The 19770-nt window shown below is 41.0% G+C and overlaps 1 protein-coding gene across 2 annotated transcripts in view; it reads right to left on the reverse strand.

Annotated features, from left to right (window-relative positions):
* The window catches only part of fras1 (Fraser extracellular matrix complex subunit 1), a 306843-nt gene that overhangs the window by 207174 nt on the left and 79899 nt on the right, over window positions 1–19770 (reverse strand). For both annotated transcript variants that reach the window (XM_085426433.1, XM_085426432.1), the window contains exon 3: window positions 3864–3971. In XM_085426433.1, the coding sequence (XP_085282559.1) occupies window positions 3864–3971 (108 nt within the window). The remainder of the gene's footprint in view (window positions 1–3863; window positions 3972–19770) is intronic.

Raw genomic sequence — 19770 nt, forward strand, 5'->3', positions numbered from 1 at the left:
TATTAATGGCAGCTTTTCCAGTTAATTGTTTACACAGAATTAGTCTCTATTTGCTGGGAAAATGCCACTTTCCCAACAACAATTTGAAAGATTTGCCAATTCACTGAAGAGGACATGCTGTGACCGATGCGTGCATCTGCTGAGGCGTTTTAGAGCAGGTTCAGTAACATTTGGGAAGCCTTCATCATTTAGGCCACTGTATTTTAAGACTAGTGCACTCTATAAACATGAAGTCAGACTTTAACCAGCAGTGGTTGAAGTGGGAGCTACAGCATTTTTTACCTTGGACATGCAGAATTCACTGCCACTTCCTGCTGTTGTAGCCCGCCTGTCTACCACAGGAGAACAGCTGACTTGTCCCCAGCGCTACATGAAAAACATTCAGTGAAACTAAGAAGTCGTTGGCTTGGATTTCGAACATAATTCACTAATTTAACTGAGTTTCCTGCCTGTGTTTCAAAGTCTCTACTGTGCAGCTCAGGCTTTCAGCTCCATCTGTCTCATGAACCGTGGGCACATTGGAGGCCGGCGGTAACGAAAGCAGCACTTCAGTCTTGAGCTCTTCACACATCTTTGCTCTGAGTCGACAAACTGCAGCTGAACTGTGAGCTCCTCTCAATGTGATTAATTCAACAGTGATGTTACCAACCAGCTTCAAAAAGTCGAGAGTGCAGCCGAGTCCCGTGTCTTACAGGACGATCGTGTGGCCATGGGAGCAAAAGACAGGCCTGTCATTCTTTGGTAGCAGTGCTCAACGTGAGAGGCGAGCTCATTAATTAGTGTTGCCGGTTTGGGCAACGCAGGCTTTTGTCATCCTCTTATAAGCAAAATAATCATAAATACAAATGAAATACACACGTGCACGTCAACCTCACAATCACTCGCTGTAGTGGGTCCTGGCTCTTCCAGCACTGAGATGCTGTGATAATAAATTGTCTGCTATCCAGGCATCTCGAGGCGTTTTAAGAGACACATTCAGAATGTATGAAACTCATTTCTCTAATGTTTCCTGAATGCTGTGGCCGTCCTATTAATCGTCTTTATAAGCTCCTGTATCCGTTAACAAACTTACATGTTTAAAAATGCCTTCATACTATACGATAAAGTAAAATACCATAAAACAAAAAAAATGCCATGATGTTTTCTTGGTTATCTTTCAATTGTGCAAAGTACATCTGTCTAAACGACTGATGTCATGGTCTCTGAGTCAGGCACCTTTGGAGTTTCTATTCGGAGGTTTTTTATTGTCCTCGTTTTTGTCAAATGAATTATGTTCAGGTTCATGTGAAGCCTAAAAAGCTTCACATGTTCCCAGTCGCGTTTGTCTCCATGCAGTCAGACGCTCATATTTCCACATGCTGTGTCGCCTCTTTGTTACCCGCTGTGCCAGTGAGATACAACTAAGAAGTATCTCAATCTTAGCACTACTAAGATCAAGAACCTGATACAGCTGATGTCTGCTTTCAATTCTAGCATTTTGTTATAAAAGGGTCAGAATGATTGCATTAATAAATGGAAAACATTTCCTCTCACTGTTATCTGAGTCATAAAAGGGGAACAAAATGTTTTTTTTAAAAACTATTACCGCTCCCAATGGTAAAAAATGTTAATAGTTTTAGGAAGATTCAGAATGAAAACATGATTATAGAGTAGAACATATTCTGTTTAGTTTTTTTCCTCTTTGCAATTTCAATTTCTCAAACGTTTTCTGACCTCCTTTGGAAGCTAAAAAACGTTCATGCCCCACACTTTCTATTAATCATTAACATTTAAAAAAAGGTTTCAAATCAAAATTTATTCAACAAAAGGTCCTGTAGTAGCATCAGCAAACTCTTTTTATTTTACCTAATAATTTTATTTTTTCACACGATTTGATAACAGCGGCTTAAAAGGGATAAAAGCCAGTGTCATCATCCGCCGTCAGTTCATGCTACACAATATGCGGCTTTAAGAGACAGTGAGAGGACTCCTTTGCAGATCGAGGAAAGCTGATTAACCCACAGTGTCGAAAGTTGCGGGCATTTAGTTATGCGTTTTAGGAAGGTCACAGTGGGAGGGGGTGTTAAGCTTGCAGATAATGGCTTTGGATTTCAAAAGAAAGCCTCATAATCGGAGACTGTCCGATGATAAAATCTCTGAAGCTTTATTTCTGTTTAATCAGTGTAGGTGAGAGGAAGTCACATTACAAGAGGTTTTTAAATGGAGAGGGAGCACACAGCTCGCTGAGCATGATGACTAATTTTTAATTAACATTGGATTGCCAGGCAGCGGAGTGGAATTCATTAGACATCGATTGTTGCCTTAGCTCAGAGTTGGGATTGAATCTGATGCCGTCACTGCAGGCTTGATGTTTATATCACATCTGAGAAGAAGCACGGGAGAAAACATTTTTGACAATGTGTTCATGTGAATTAAAATGGGCCCAAAGAAAAGGTGCTGGAACGAACGCTCAATGAACATTTGTCATTGTGCCAAATTAAATGGTGCAATTGCCAGACTCGGCTGCACAATAGTCTGCCAGTTCATGAATTCTTGTTGTAAGGGCAACGCACAAAGGAAAGTGATTTAACAGGTCCTTGAAAGTGGATTTGTGCTTGTAAAGAAGGAGATAAAAGGAAATAAAAATATCACAAAGCAAAGGTGAACCTCCTGAACTTCCAAGGCAAGGTTAGGGCTTAATATGAATTTCAATTGGAGGGATGCTGCTTTCGTACCTAAAAAAAGGGTAACCAACGTAGTTTAATGGCTCGAAGACTGATTTGTGCCGCATTTGGGAGATTTATTTTAACAGGTTGAAACAGTAACAATTGTGTGGTCTCTCTTTAAGACAACCTAAGTTAATGTTTAATGATGTCACAAGTATGTGCCACTGCCCTCTGTAGAGTGTGGGAGAAACATGCTTGCACATGGACGTATGGACTGAGATGAACCTCATTTCTTCACCTCACTAACTCAAAGTAACATTACCAGTTGTACGAACACTGCTCGCTTCATGTATGATAAGACAGCAGCCGAATTCCCAGTACCAGTGTCACTGTAAGTTTCTAGCTGTCATGCTAAGTGTTTCTGCTGCCTCCTCTCAGCCACTGAATAAAACCCATGTTGTATTCAGGTCATTGAATTTCTGTTTACTTCTGTTTATGCACCAAAACTACTTTGTTAGAAGTTTAAACAAAATCTGCACGAATACAGCGTATGCTCCAGTATGACTGCCGTGGGGTCCTCATCATTTATCCTTTACTGAAGTCTCACTGCACCACGGCACTAACACCTGTTTGTATCTCTGAGGTTTTAAAGAAATGTCAATGTTTGATGTCTTCTTAGTCCTCAGTCATGCGAACTAGCAACTTCACAATTTTAAAGTTAGCATAGATTTTAAGCTGAATAAATGAGCTAGCAGATTTCAAAGAAGATTTCAAACCATTATAATAATGTTAATAACGTTTGCTTGTTTCTGCTAACAGTCAGAGTCAGACTGCAGTTGTTTGAACACAGTTAGTCTCCCAACAGGCGATCCTACAATCGCCTTGTTATAAAGAGTGATCCTCCAGAGGTTGTGGGTGTTGCAAGCTCAACCTTTGACCGAGCAGCTATTTGCTACAACCACTTACGATTGTCTCTGACTGTGGAAAATTCAATGCAATCACCCGGAAAGCCCCAATTTTTCATAGCTTCAGGGAAGTTGTCTTATTTTCGCTCTAATATAAATGAGCCATAACCCAAAAACCAGAAGCAAAAGCTGCCATGTAACAAACAACATTAGGTAACATCACTAGGTAAACTGATTGATTGCTCACCTGGACATAATAATTACAGGGGACAAAAAGAAAAAGTGCATATTTGTCAAATGTAAAATATCTTACCCTCTGCAGGTCACAGTGGGGGTTGGGACAGTGGGTGGGCCCACAGATGGCCACATCACCATAGCAGGTACACTCCTGACAGGACTGCGGCCTCCATGACGTGTTGTTCTGTCGAGACAAAGATTGAAGCAGGCATTAAAAATGGCCGAGGTCACGCTTGGTTTATCGCTGCAGGAAAACAACATTACTCGTTTCATCGTCGCCATATTTAAACACACCAACAAGTCATTTGACGTTGACAGCTGGGGCAGAAGACTGCAAACACACAGGCCTCTTTGTACATAATAATCTAAGAGAAAATGTTTGCTTGGCTCACTCACTTGGAAATTTCCAGGTCTGGGATTGAAAAAAATAGAATAATAATAATAATGAAACTATCCTAAGGGACTTTACTTTCGACTAATTAGCACAAAACTATGTGGTAATTGAGCATCTCAAATACAGAACACGAATATGAAATGATCTTAAATGTAATTTAAGCTCCATGTTTGGGGGAATCGCACCTCTCTTGCTCACTGCAGTGGTTTGTATGAGCTCCATGATTATGGAGTAAGGTTTTACTGCTGCAGTTTACAAAATGCGAGCACCACCATAAGAAAACCATTTCACATTTTGAACTCTTATCATCCTCTACACTTAAGGTTGTAAAACACTGAAGGATTTCTGCTGCAGGTAGTGTGAAACTACTTCTGTGTTGATTAAAAGCCTCGAACACCATGGCCAACTAGACAATGAGATAGGGCAAAAAGGCAGAAAAGTTAGAGATCAGCTCCGCCAGCTGGCTTCACCCTTTTGGATGCCTGCTATTTGTCAATAGCTCATAACACCTAGCTGACGATGTCTGAGCTTAAAGCCAAAATGAAATCAATATTCCAGTGCCTGCATATGCCCCCCATATATCATCTTACAGCACATAAATCCAATTTAGCCAAATGATTAATAACCCACTCATGACGGGAGTGTCCATGGGCAGATGTGGCTATGAAGTAGAGCCTTCATGGAGAGGTGGGGTGACTGTCCATCCCAATGGCTGCGCTTCATTTAAAATGGTAATTTAAGCTGTGCTTGCATTTGTATAATGGTCTTATTTTCAGGATCAGCTGTAACGAACAAGGCGAGGCAAAAAGAAAGAACTTCAAAGGTTACTGCAGGCTTGGATCTGGCTGCAAACCTCAGAACCACTTCATAACCAACAGGAAATCACTCACATCATGTCTAGATTTTGTTCACAAATGACATCCTTAAACATCAAAGCTTTAGACATACAAAAGACCAAATCAGATCATGCACCCTTCTTACATATGGAGACATTTATTTTTAAATGAGGAGAAATGAGGATCTTAAACTAAACTTGCTATTCATCCATCCAAAAATAAGACAACAGTGTTGGCATCAGAAAAGTGAACTCCTCTTCACCGTTTCACTTCAACAAATCTATTTATTGAACTTTGACAAGTATGATAACAAGTGTGGATGTGTAAAAGCAACAACACTTCCATAAACATTACCCATACTGCAACCACGTATAAAAAAGCGGAAATTGGATAAAAGACATGACAACAAACTGCTATCTCATCTCATCATCAGTTGACAGAACACCATTAAACGCAGAAGACTAAATAAGATGGCTGCACACGGTTTTATTGCTTTATTCTGCACACGCATCCAAGGTCAGTGATCTGCTCCATAAAACAGTCTTACAGATTGTGAGATGAAAATAACATGTTAAATACAGCCCCAAATTATGTGCAGGAGTATTTATGGAACGTTTTACACTTAGCTGTAGCTTCCAGGTCTGAAAAGTGTGTTGTTTTTCTAATGGATACAGAGGGCCAACTTCTCTGGATGCAAAAAGACTGGCTGCAGAGAAGTCTATGATTGTCTTTGTTCTATTGACCTCATTAAACCATTTTCAGAAGACCTACTTGGAAAAAAGTACTTTAAAAAGTAAAACACGAAAGAAAGTCGTGCATTAAGCATGCAGTCCAATGTCAGAGTAGTTATAGGTTACGTTGAAAGACACACAGGCAGAGATGAGAGAGTAAAAATTTAATTAGGGACACAGCCAGTGGAGGTGAAAGACACACCTGGAGAGAGCATGTAAGTTAACGCGCTCCCTGTAGTGCAGATTAAACTGTTTATGCATCTGCGTACATGTGTTTAATTGTGAGTTTGTGGATGTCCAACTCTGCACAGCTGTGGCCAGATGTATAACGAGCTTTATGTGACAGCAAATGAGTCATAACAAATCTCTGCAAAGAGTATCAATGTTCCAGGAGGGAGGAGCGACCTTCACAAGGGAAGGGAAGGTGGGTCTCAATTGAATGCGGCAGTTTTCCCAAGTAGGCATTCCTTTACTGTGACAGAAACGCACACGTGATGAAGCAACACTGACAACGTTCAAACAAACACCCTGATGTAGGAAGACACGTAAAGTAGCAGCTTCATTTTTCTCAAACTACATCAGAAGACCAATACAACTTTAGCCTTACTTCAGGCACGCCTTGAGGTCAAGTTCATCCACAATCCCCATCGATCAGCTGATCTCAAAGCCAGCAATCAGCTGATGCATCAGCCGATATCCTGCTACACATTCTATTAGCAAAACTAGAGGATCTGCTATGTAAGCTGCTTTAACCTGCCTACTTAAAGTGCACATCTGTAAGCTGCTTTGCAACCCACCTCCACCTCCCTCCTACTGCTGCTGCTCTCCCAGCTTTCAACCTTCTGAATATGTACATGTAAGAGCAGAAACGTCTGCCAAATATAAATTGCTGCAAATTCTTGACAACAGAAGCACTGACCCAAATGAATTTTATATACTGTATGAACCCACATTCGAGTGTATTGCACACATATTTTCAACTACAAGAAAAAGCAATCTAGCTACAACACAAAAGCAGACTGCCTCTTGTTAAGTTTGCAGATGACACTACAGTGCTCGGACTTATATCCAACAATGATGAGACAAACTATAGGACAGAGGTGCAACAACTAGAGTCATGGTGCCACGACAATAACTTGGTCTTAAACACCAAAAAGACCAAGGAGATCATTGTAGATTTCCGGAAGAGGGGTCATAACAACCATCTGCCTCTCTTCATTGGCAGTGAGGCGGTGGAGAGGGTGAGCAGTTTTAAATTCTTGGGGGTAACTGTGACCGAGGACCTGTCCTGGGGCAACCATATCACCTCAGTTGTACGGAAGGCCCAACAGCGCCTCTACTACCTGAGGAGACTGCGGAGCGCACACATTCCCAGATCTCTGATGTTGAACTTCTACAACTGTGCCATCAGCAGCGTTCTGACGTATGGATTTCTAGTGTGGTTCCCCAGCTGCACCAAGGCCGATCAGCAAGCACTCCAGCGGGTGGTGAAAGAAGCTGGCAGAATTATTGGAACAAGTCTGCCAGAGATCAGTAATATCTTCCCCACTCGCTGTCTGAGGAGGGTGCACAGTATCCTGCGGGACCAACATCACCCTGCGCGCCACCTTTTCCATCTGCTGCCCTCAGGGAGAAGGTACAGGTCTATACAGGCCAGAACATCCAGACTGGCCAACAGCCTGTATCCACAGGCTGTGAGGCTCCTGAACTCTCTGCCCCCCTCTCACGGACAATAACCATATCCAACTTCTTAATAGCAATGAACTGGTCTGCATTGGTGCATCATATCTTTATTCTCTTCCCCCTCCTGCCCCCCCCCTCTTTCTTAAATAGATAACTATCATATCTGATATCATATCTCACAGTACAATAATATTGAATGGGTTGCATTGTTGTATTTTGTCATGTTTCTCAGGTCTTTGTCTGAATTTCTACGAACATTATTGCTAAGGATTGTCTTATTGCATTGGAGTCACACTGGGTTAAATATGTACACTTGGGTTTTAAGGGGTATTTATTATTTTCTTCTTTTTTTTTTGGGTTGTATGGAAGCCCCAAACGCAATTTCATTGTTCTTGACAATGACAATAAATAAATAAAATACTAAATACTAAAAGGCACACAGTTGTACTCTACTGTCCTGAACCGTCTCCGAGGTCACCTGTTCTGACTCCACAGAGCAGTTTGTCACAGCGAATATACTGCTCCCTCTTAATCTCTTTGTTATAAAAAGACCAAAGATACTTCCCTCCTGGCCTTTTCTGAATGTGAGGTATGGTCACTGTGAAAGTGTGACATCCTGACCGTAATTCAGAAAAGATCCACCATACCAACCAATCTCTCTAAAACGATGATCTATTCTGTGTCGCATGGCCTTCCGACAGATTGGCCGACAGGCTAAAAGAGGATCAAAGCAAACATAAAAATGGGAAATTATTCTGACTGGACCGGAACAGCAGAACCGCGGGCTCCTCAACAATTCTTTCATTTAGAAAAGTGATTGTTATCAAAAGTACTGGAATACAAACGAATACAAAGAGTCTTGTTATACAGTAAGATAAAGACCCTACCTGTGTTTGCATGTGCCGTATTTCTACATATGCTCACATTTAGCCACTTGTTATACACTAAAAAGTGGCTAAATGAGACCTGATGCGTCAGACTAGAGACCGTAGAAGCCTACCATTAGCATTTTAATGCTGACATTTGCACTTGTCATAGAAAATGGTATTATAGTAAACAGAAACCTTTAGGGGTTTTTTGAAATGTTGATCAGATGGATTTGTACAGATTATACAAAACATAGTACCAACATAGTAAATCTCATCAACTTTTATTTCTCACAAAGATTATTTTCTGTAAAATATAATTTTTTTCACTAAAGGAATCGGTTCAAAGTGAACATCACTCAGCATTATCATATTCACAGCAAAGTTATTTCGCTGTTATTTTAAAAGATTTTTAAAATAAAACAAGCATTTCACCCAAACGTGTTACAGCACCTTTTCCCTAACACACACACACACACACACACACACACACACACACACACACACACACACACACAGTGGGTGTATTTTGAAGGATGGGCATGTCACATTATATTAATAACCTGTAAGTGCAAGAAAAGGGCATCATGTGAAAGATTTGGACAGCTTAAATATAATTTAGTTAAAGGGGTCACTGGGGTTAATAATAAGCCTGTGTGCATGCAGGTATGCCCTCAGAAATAACTTTCCCATTATGGCTCTGTGGCTGCCATTCGTGGCAGTGACTCATTCTTAATAGAGCTGTGTAAAATTAGCACAGCAGCTAATAGCATGGGTGTCTGACTGCATTGGCACCGGGGGTGCCGCGGCTCAGGGGCCGAGTCCATTTCAGCCGAGGTCTCGGCCAGATCCAGGAGGTTACACTTTGTTGCAGATCTACGTCGTTTGCCTCCTGAGTGTACGACAAGCCAAATGGGATTGACCCAGAGTTCACTGTAAACACGGACCTCTTAGAGAGGATAGGGCAGGAGGGCAAGGATTTCTCAAGAAACACCGACTCCCTCCTGCTTTGACACGTCCGAGCAATGGGAGCTATACAGACAGCAGTGTGAGCGGTAGTAGCAATTCCTTCCCCATCCCCTCCCAATGAGACTGTCCCCTATAGGGACCCATACCTGGGATTCGTTGATTAAACATCTAAGGAGTTGAAGGCTTATTTCATTCGCCCCCTGGAGAAAGAGCTCTGCCTCAGATTCGATTTAGGCCAGAGCCAGCTCAGCCAACATGGCTGAATGTCTCCAGTTTCATAAAGAAGAAAATAGATCCATAACTTTCGCACACAGTACATTCTGGTCAAGGCTTTCTGCACGACAAAGCAGTTTGCAGTGTGGAAGTCGAAGTGGAAGGTTGCCAGGTTTCATTACATCCCAAAAAGAGCCACTTGAATGAAGTATAGGGTATCTATAGTTAATGTCAAATGAATAAATTATAAATAATGATGGATTTTTCTGCAGCGATGGGAAGAACAACACTACAAAAAGTATATGATAAATTATTTTGACTAGAACATATTCAGCTTATTATTGGTTTGTTTGATTAATCTTTCCAGCTTTACTGCAAAACCAGTGACTGTTTGTGGGGATATTTATTGTTTATGACCATTTCTCTTATCGTACTGCATGCATACGTCTCACACTTACAAGCAGAGAGAGCACAGGGGACGCCGTGTTCTTATCAGTTAAGTGGAAAGCTAAGTGATGAGAGAAGTGCAGCTTTAACCTCCATTAGTTTGTTCAGCAGCCAGCATCAGAAGGCTGTGGTCACAGTGGGAAGCTCCCAGTGAGAAGCGTGTCTTCCTCGCTGAATCTCAAACAGGATAAAGCTGAAAAACAACCAGCATCTCCGAGTCAATTCTCCCTGGATGAAAACAGAGCGAGGGGAGGACTTGGTTGGCCCTACATGGGATTAAGTGGCAGTTTCGATTAAAATCCAATCAAGAACAAAAGGTAGAGTCAAACATTAACAGGCCCCAGTTTTGTTGAGCTGTCAGTTGAACTAATTGGACTTTCCCATTGAAAACAGAGAAGTGTGAAGAAAGGCAGGCTGCCCAGCAAGCAAAATGTAATTGGGCTAAAATTGGGGCAGGAGCTGATAGAAACTAAAGCTATTACTGAGGCAAATTCAATCGTGGGACATGATGGCTTAAAGCAGCCAAACAGCCCTGACTGAGGCGCTTCAGACGACTGCAAAAACACTCGAGCTGCTGCTCAAGGGAACTCGCTTCTGTCAACACAACTCTGTATTTGCAGCTGATAAGATAAGATAAGATAACCTTTATTAGTCCCACACGTGGGAAATTTGTTTTGTCACAGCAGGAAGTGGACAACGGGATCACACCGAAGCAATAAGTTGTATTCACAACTATGGATATCTGAGCCAGGTTTCAATAATGCAACAGGAAATCTGAAGTATTGGGTAATTTGACACTGCTGGGGGAAAAAGTATCAGTTTGCACATTGACTTTAACAGCACTGTTAAATGTTACCTCACCTACTGTAATTGCTAAAACTAGCATTTCTTTTTGTGACCCACTATCCCACATTAACAGAGCAGTAATCACAATAAATTAAAGTTTATTGCTGTTCTTGGAAACACAACTAATTACTGACAATCTTTCTTCTTTAATTAACAGATTGCGTTTTGGTTTATATTTTTGTTTTTCCAAGTCAAAAATTAAATTACGGCTTTAATTTCAAAGCCAAACTGATGTGAAGTGGTATGGATGGGTTCTCAGGGTGGCTTTGGTGAGCTTTCAGTTGGAGTTGTTATAACATCTAATATGTTTTTTATTTAATTTGACATGTGCAGCGATTGTAAACGGGCCTATAGAAAATACTGATGAAGAACTAACGCAGAGTCATAGTTTCTCCCCCTTGAAACAGCAGTGCCTCCAAGAGTCTCAGCTTTAGGCGTCCCTGTAACAACGGTGTGGATGGTAAACGTATTAAAAGTTAAATGTTTTGAAACTAAACCCGAAAACAGCTACAACGATCTGCGTGATTTTGACAAATGAATTATTTTTCGATGCCCTTTTTGATTTACGCTCAAAAATAACATTGAGTCAACAATATGAGGCTTAAAGGTCAGTTTCCACTTCATATCAGAGCATCCTGTGCTGCCACTGATATCCATGTCAAGACATCCTGTTTTATGCATCAGTCATTGTTTATAATCAAAGGTACATTTTTAAAAGATATATGTTTTTAAAAAACTGCATTCTGGAAAACGTAATCCCTCTTTTGCTCTCTACACGGATTATTTAATTGCATGAATTCCAAACATGTACAAATCTGATTGCAGCCTGAGCTTTATGGACCAAAGGGAAAGTGGAAAGCTTCTGGTACTGAAAGTCATGTCCTTTACCTGCAGATTCTGCATATTTATTCTTGACTTGTATTACAGTGAAGTGAACAGAATTTAACAAACTTATAATGAATAAGAAATTGAAGAACCCTGACGTACGGGGCAAATGTGAGAGTTAATATGATGATAAAACACAGACTGACACCACAATGAAGTGAAAACCTACAGAATTAATGTTTCGTTTTTCTGCACATTTTCTTCTTCGGTTGCAAAGATATCATGAAGTATCAACTCACAATGCATTGCAAAATTGCAGATATCAAGATACTGCAAGATTGGGAGATGTGCTGTTTCATGCATGGGTTTTGTTTAAAAGAAAAAAGAAAATAGAGATGCAGTGGACAAACCAGGCCTTACTTCCTCAGCATCGTTTCCTGCTCTCGGGCTGCTTCCTCATCATTCAGCTGATGCAGAAGGAGCGTTAGCATTTCTCTTTTTAGAGGGCAGCAGCTTTGTCGCTCATGTTTTGTCAAATAAAACACGGCTGAAATGAATTCAAATTCATTCATTTGCTGCCGTTTAACTGCTTCATCCCACAACTTCCCTCAGTGTCAGCCAGCTGATTATATGCTAATTTCTTACAAGGCAAGCTGTGAAAACGAGCAAAGTTATAGAGCTGCCCAGCTGAAGGACACCTAAAACTGTCACAGTCTCGGCCAAAAAGCCTGATTTAATCGAAGCGTTGGCAAATATTCAAAGCACTCACAAAGGGGACGACTCTTTCTGCTCAATGGTTTAATCATGAATTTCCCAGCCTGTCTCGCATCTTTTTCATTACTGACCCCCAAGTCTAGCAACTAATGAATCGTCTCCTGCTTTGCATGCAGGTGTCCTCTGCCACAGGGTTAGCATTGTTAGGCTAATAGCCACACAAAGAGAAAGGAAGAGTTTAAAAGTTGTGGCTTAGCTCATTGATTCAACTTTCCCCCATGCCTCCAGTCCAATTAGAGGGCCTGCTGGTAAGACATGACAAATGACTGGCTGATCGTTGGCCTCCCAGCACCCATAAATCCAGCTGTCTGCCCTCACCCTACCATAGCTGCTATCGCTCCTGCAGCCAAATATCAGCATCGAGCATGTAATGGGTTCTGGATCATCAAACAGATGGCCCAAAAGAGTCAGAGTCCACCAACAAGAAAGAGATTAGCAGTGAAGCCACACAGGCGTGAACAGAAAAACAAAAGCTGGGTTTGTGACACAGAGCAGATTCATAATTACTTTAGGAATTTGTCACTGCTGTATTTTTGCAATTATTACACAAAACAATAAACATGTCAGCCTGAAAAGAGTGACTTGACTCAAAAGGAAAAACAGCTTTTATATGATGGTGTGCTGCAAATAAAGCCAAACTAAAACACCTCAGCAGTGAACTCTTTAAGATGCATTTTTAATATGTTTATTTTACTTAAGGTGCCATGAGGAGAAAACAAGCACAAACTGATAAAATTTGCATAATTTATAAATGAAGTCACAGGAAAAGTCCTGAAAGGGGAAAGTTTACAACAAGCCAGGTGCAGAGATCTGTAACGACGAGCGAGGAAGGAAAAACATTTCGCTCAATAATTCACCGCTTCTGTCTCAGCACCCATTAGCTCTAACGAAAAATCTATGCCACAAGTCCAGCCACAAGTTTTGACGCTGCTCGGACTCCATTTGTGCTGCACTACAGATTTAGTTTGATTCAGGGATTTATACTTTGGAAAGGCTAAAACAAAAGAGACAAATTTTCTGTGAGCCAAAGACAACACAGCGCGCAATGGCTGAGATGCAGGTGAACAGAAAGCCGAGAAACTAAATCACATACTGCATTTCATCTCACAGGCCCGCTGTGATACATAATGCATGCTTCCTGCGTTCAATCTGAGAAGTTTGTTCCCTTTCATTGTTGAGCTTTTGGAGGAGCTGACTCATTCATTATCCAGTGTAGAGGTTCCTCACATCTTACAAAACTCATTTGCATTCATTCAAAAGGATTTCAGGTTGAAGCCACGTTGCATAATTTGAAATCTGTTTGACAAATCTGTCTAATTTGTTCCTGTTTTGTTGCTCCTGTCAGCTCACAGTGATCCCACTGCAGACACATCATCATCCCTCCAGCTTCCAATTTTCACCTCCAACACCTTGGCAGGTCTTGGCAGGCTACAGTGAATCGCTCCTACAAAAGAACAGCAGCTTTTAGACAAACAAACAGAATGTAAATAATTTATATATTTAGATAGCTCAGAGAAGTGCCGCCATTGTTTTAAAATCTTAAAAATATGGACAGAGGAGCTCTGAAAGTGGCTCGGACTGCAAAGCGTTATCCTCAAACGTCTCGCTCATGTACACGAGCAAGAACTTTAATAACACACCACTTGGGCACGGTGAAAGTCATGTTAGGTGACGTAGGCGGCAGCCCTCCGTCTCCCAGCTACAGCGTAACCAGAAATTTGAGGCTGAGCAACTTTTTAAAATCGCTGTTTTTCACCTCAGAGGAATGAAGAAGTTAAAAATTAATGATAAGTGATTTCTGACCCATTTTGACGCTCTGATTTGATTTGGGGAGCTTATGAATCTGTAACCAAATTTTAATTTGGGGCAGCTGTGAGCAGAGCTGGAGACCTGCGCTGCAACACAACTGCAATCCCGCTTGGAGGAATACCAGCTGGATAATGTTTCATGAAGCTGCTCCGGTAATTCCAGACTCATCAGAGAGAAGAAAAGGGGAAAGGTCAGAGGATGTCCTGTTGGCACCATTACTGGCTACCACTCAAACTTACATATTTATACTAACCAGTGTCATGTTGCACATTCACAACCAATTTAACTGCATCCCATTCCTATCTTTCTTTCTTTTTTACCTTTTAGGAAGGCCTATGTTTGTCTTCAAAACCTTTAAATCTACTTAAAACCACATACAAATCACGCAAAATGCACAATTTTCTTAATTTAGCACTACCAACTTGGCTCCAAGGTACTTGGCTCCTTCACCAAGGCTAATGGCATTGCTGTATTTGGTTGTTTTAAACCAAATGATCTAAATCTCTAGTTTGCACTGTATTCAAACTCCATACATACTGGATGGTCGTTGCATAATGTTAGTGACCAACAGACTGTCAGAATAGATCAAAAAATAGATCCAAGTGCAGATAAAGAACTTAAAGATGAACTAAAAATGGGCAATTGTGATAAAAGATGGAAACAACATGATCTAATAAAGACAAAGGAAGACATAGCTGCATGCATGTACACAGAGGGATAAGAGCCAAACAAGACACAGGTAGGAATAAGACGGGGGTGGGGCAAGCAGGTAGAAAGGAGGGGAAACAAAAATGGGAAGTCAAACCGAAACAAATAGGGAAAAATTAGAAAACTAATCTTCACAGTGAAACAGGGAACAACCAAATAACCAAGACACATGAAGACAAACACTGAAATGATGACAGAGAAAGAGCAAAAGAAGGCGAGTATAAGACTAAAAGCAAGTAAAAATAAATAAAAACCTCAGGGAGTGTGACTGGAATGGTGCCTGAACTGGTGTGAAAATGACCCACTACAAATATGACACAACATCCAAAACACATCTCATTAAACAAAACAAACAAACAGAAATTATTCTGGATTAATGAATTAAGTAAGAGAGCGTTTGCTGTATCGCATTTCACGTCTCGCTTCAGCACGAAAGTCACAAACGGCTCATGTTCGCATTTCCTTAGACTGAACTACATTTTTAAAATGCTTCATGAACAGGGGTTTGGGTGGGTGGCACGTAACAAATGTTAAATTGCTATCTGGAAAGGCTGGGGGCCAGGACTTGAACTGCTGACCCCGTGATTGAGGAACGAGCGCTATACTTGCTTAAGCCTCGGGCCCCGAGATGTTGCCGTTTGTCAGGGTTGTTAATTTAAAGTTATCTCTCCAGAGTGGGAAATGACGCACGAAAGCTTAAAATGTGTTGACACGACACCCGAAATGTCCTTATAAGTGGTGCACTGTGATTTAAAGGCCACGTCTCGTGCTTAATGATACAGAAACAACATCGCCAGCTGGCATCGCTGACTTAAAAACTGCAGTAGCACGTCAGCTTTCCTCTATATATATTTAACACCAAATTTTAAATGTTTTCTGCTTCACTTTATCTAATGTTTAAGAGTAAACTGTAACAGCTGAAATGGGAATACAGCAATCTTTAAACTGGCCCATTGCCTCCCTTAAATACGGCATCCTCGCCTCGATGCACAAGACCAGGGCGCTCGACTGATTCGCTTCTTGTACATAAAAATATCAAAGTAAGAGTTTGCAAAAAGGGATTCAAGCGTTTGCTTAATTACTCAAAAATATAAATTATGAATAAACTGACCATAATCATCCTCATTCCACTTTCTTTATGTTGTTCATACTTAACGTTGACATTACATCAGGATTATGTCCACATCACCTGCTGTTAATGTGTGCTCTCAACTTCCTCTTGAAAGAAAGGAAAAGTCCCGAATCAGCAGTTACTAGGCAAGTGATGACTAATGAATCACTCATTAACAATTCCCCATTCCCACTACTACTATTCAGTAACAAAAACCCATTCTCATTGCAAGGGCACCAAATACCGCTGGTGGCATCTTAATATCCACAAGGTTTTGTTTTCCATCCAGTCCCTGATCTCCCACATTTGGGCAATAAAGGTCATTTAAACACAACAGGTAAGGCCATTTCTCAGTGTACTATACTTTAACCAAAAACACAATCTTTTCCCAAACCAGATGATTTAGTCTAGTCTAATTTAGTCTGGCAAGTGAAAGCCGAAGTAAGAAAGCAAGTAAAAACAAACGGATGCCTGAAGAACGGCGAATTAAAGTGCAAAACAGGAAGCTATCAAAGCCACCATCCAGCCTCCTGATCCAGACTCTTCAAAAGAGGACCTCTAAGTTGAGTAGTACAAGTAGTGTTGTTGTTAGTAACTAAGCAGGTTTGTGTCCATTATCATAACGATTTGTAACTCAACGATGGTGTAATCAGGTTGTTTATAACACCTGTTCAACTGCTCATTCACACAGATATGAGATTGGCCAATCACACGGCAGAAAGTTTAGACATGTAAACTAACTCTGAACATGTATGGTTGCTCTGAGTATTTCTAAAACTGGTTTGAAAAGGTTTGAATAATAGAAAATATCCAGCGAGCAGCAGTTTTCTGGGTGAAAATTTCTTGTTGAAATTGGAGGAGATTGGGCAGCTGATGCTTCCAGCTAGCAGTAACTCTAATTTCTCATTAGGATCTGTAATGCACAACTTGTTGAGTCTTGAGACAGATGGGCTACAGCACCAGAAGATCACAACCGTTATGAATCCTTTCAACTAATAACAGGAAAGTGAGGCTACAAATCAAATGGGCTCACTGAAATTGGTCAGTAGAAAATTGGAAAAACATTGCCTTGTCTGATGACTCTCAATTTCTGCTGCTACAGTCAGATGGGGAGGTCAGAAATTGGCAAAAACAACATGAAAGCACGGATGAATCCTGTCCTCTATCAGTGGTTCTTGTATCAGTGGCGTAATGGCATGGACATGAACAATGATTTCACTGTACTCAAAATGCTTGCCACAAGTCATGAATGTGCGGCTGAAAAATCTGAAACCAGTGATGCAAAAATCTGTGAGGTATCCTTCCAGCATCACGTTCACAGTTATGGGATGAGATGAAGAGGGCAAATGTTAGTCAGAGTCAAGTTTATTATAAGCACATTCAAAACAACAGCTGTTGACCAAAGTGCTGTACAAAACATAGGACCAGATGACAGAATATAAGAAAAGAAACATAAATTGGGCTGTGTGATATGACCAAAATCTCATATCCCGATATAAGACATCTATCGTCCGATAACGATATAAATCACAAAAATTTAACATTTTCTGTAAATTCTGTGAATCGCGGGAAGTGTTTCCAGCTGGGCGTGGTGTACCTGGAGTCGAGTGTTTTAACCGATGCATGAAACGATACATTTTTAGACATAAGTTGTAACGGCCGCCGTTTTCTTTGTGAGTATTTGTTACACGGCGTGCTGCGGGGAAAAGCCTGTTCTAATGTTTGAGTCTAAGGTTTATTTTTTAGCACCTGGCGGCTCTTTTTTACTTCTCATCCGTAGATAATCTGCTCTTTCACGGGATTCAGTTTATTTGTGATTCAGAAAAGTCTCAAAAGGATCTTGAGCTTCATTGTGAAAGGTTTATGTGGAAAATAAACAAGCGGACACGCGATGGTTTTACCGTCGTTGTTGCTAACGATAACGCATAAAAACAGGCGCTTGTCCGTCTGTAGTGTGGTTATATTAAATATAAGAGAAAGAGAGAACTTTAACAAATTAATATAGCCACTACAGTGACCATGAAAACGATGAGAAAATATTGCAGTTTATTTTGCGACATCACGAAACAAACGATAGCATAAAATGAAACGATAGACGTTTTTATATCGTCATCCGATATATATCGTTATATCGAACAGCCCTAACATAGTAGTCACAACTCCTTCTGATTTAAAAGGCAGAGAATAAAAGTGTCTAATGTTGGGGAGGTCCTGACGTGAAGGGGCAATCTGTTCCACAGTTTAGGAGCAGCCACAGCAAAGCCTCGATCTCCTCTGTGCTTTAATCGGGACAGCAAGGAGCATTTGGTCCGCAGACCTCAGTGATCTTGAAGGAGTGTACAAATCGAAAAGATCAGACGGTACGAGGGCTCTAACCCATGCAGCTCCTTAAAAACAAATATTAAAATCTTGAAATCATTTTGAAAACTGACTGGCAGCCAGTGTAATGATGCTAGTACTGGAGATATCTGGTCTTGCTTGTGTGTGCCAGTTAGAGACTGTGCTGCAGCGTTTTGGACCAGCTGCAGTTGGCTAACCAATCACAGACTGACACCTGAATAAAGATGATGGTTGGGATGAAATGACAGAGGAATGGCTTCACTTTTGCGAGTAGCTGGAGATGAAAGAAAGAAGTGTTGGTGTGAATCTTGGGTCAATTTATTCATTAAAAACATGCAAACTGCAGCTCACAACTTTATTGTTCCCATAGACTGTACAAAAACACAAATGCACGATACAGATCCTCACTACTACAACGTCATGGCACCCCCCCCCCTGTGTATATTGATATAGACTAAACAATACAATATCAATCCACCATGAATTTATAAGAATAAACCTCCCGATTACAACTTGGTGTAAATGAATCTGCCTTTTAAAAAATGAAACATGAGTCAGTGGCATTATTTATTCATATGTTCTCCCAGTACAACTATGTAGTCTCTGCCCAAAATTAATGATGTAATAGTGTCACTGCACTATGAAATATGACCTGAGGATGCTTGTATCCTCTCTCTCTCCAACCAGCCGTTGCAGTCTCCTGCCCACGCTCACATCAACGAGCAATTTTCCATGTTGTGTATTGGCCTAAAAAGACTAAGTGCAGTCTCACTGAAAAGTAACCGCCCATTTGCTCCTTGTACCTCCTGGCAGGTTGTAAAAGCAGCAAAACTTTCTTTTCAGGGTGTAAAAGTGCAGCAATAGTTTAGCAAGCGGCATGCAATAAAAGAAAGTTCTACAGCAGCTACATCTGCTCTGAGAAATACGATGCGGTGAGTTCAAGAAGCGGCAGACGATAAAAACTAAATCTAAAGCTCGTAAAATAAGTGCAGGAAGTTTGCACATCACTCTTTGTGGGTGTAAAATGACTGTGAACCAGCCACCAATCAGCGGCGCACGCACACGGATGAGGATGTATGGATTACCAGAGGGACAGCTCTCTGACAGATTCAGCAGCCAAAGGGAACCTGACACAGGAAACAAGGCGTGCTGCTGTCTAAATGAGAAGAGCAGCAGCTGTGTGTGAGTGTGCGCATCTAGTTTAGGAACAAGGTCTACCCTTTAAGCTACTCAACAGAAATCACATGTGCTGTCACTCTAAATGTGAGTGTGTAGGAGTAGGAGAAGCCAATTAAAAGAGCGTTAAGCAGACTGCAAATGCAATGGATGCACGGATCCAGGAAGGAAATACAAAAACACAACTGTCCTTGGCACTCTTATGAACAAACACGCACTCACCAGCTCTCCTCGTGGGTCAGTACACTCTCACAG

This window comes from Rhamphochromis longiceps, linkage group LG12 (genome assembly GCF_057381845.1).
Source record: "Rhamphochromis longiceps isolate RC_006_pf linkage group LG12, R_longiceps_female_GT1.1, whole genome shotgun sequence".
In the NCBI taxonomy this organism is placed as follows: Eukaryota; Metazoa; Chordata; class Actinopteri; order Cichliformes; family Cichlidae; genus Rhamphochromis; species Rhamphochromis longiceps.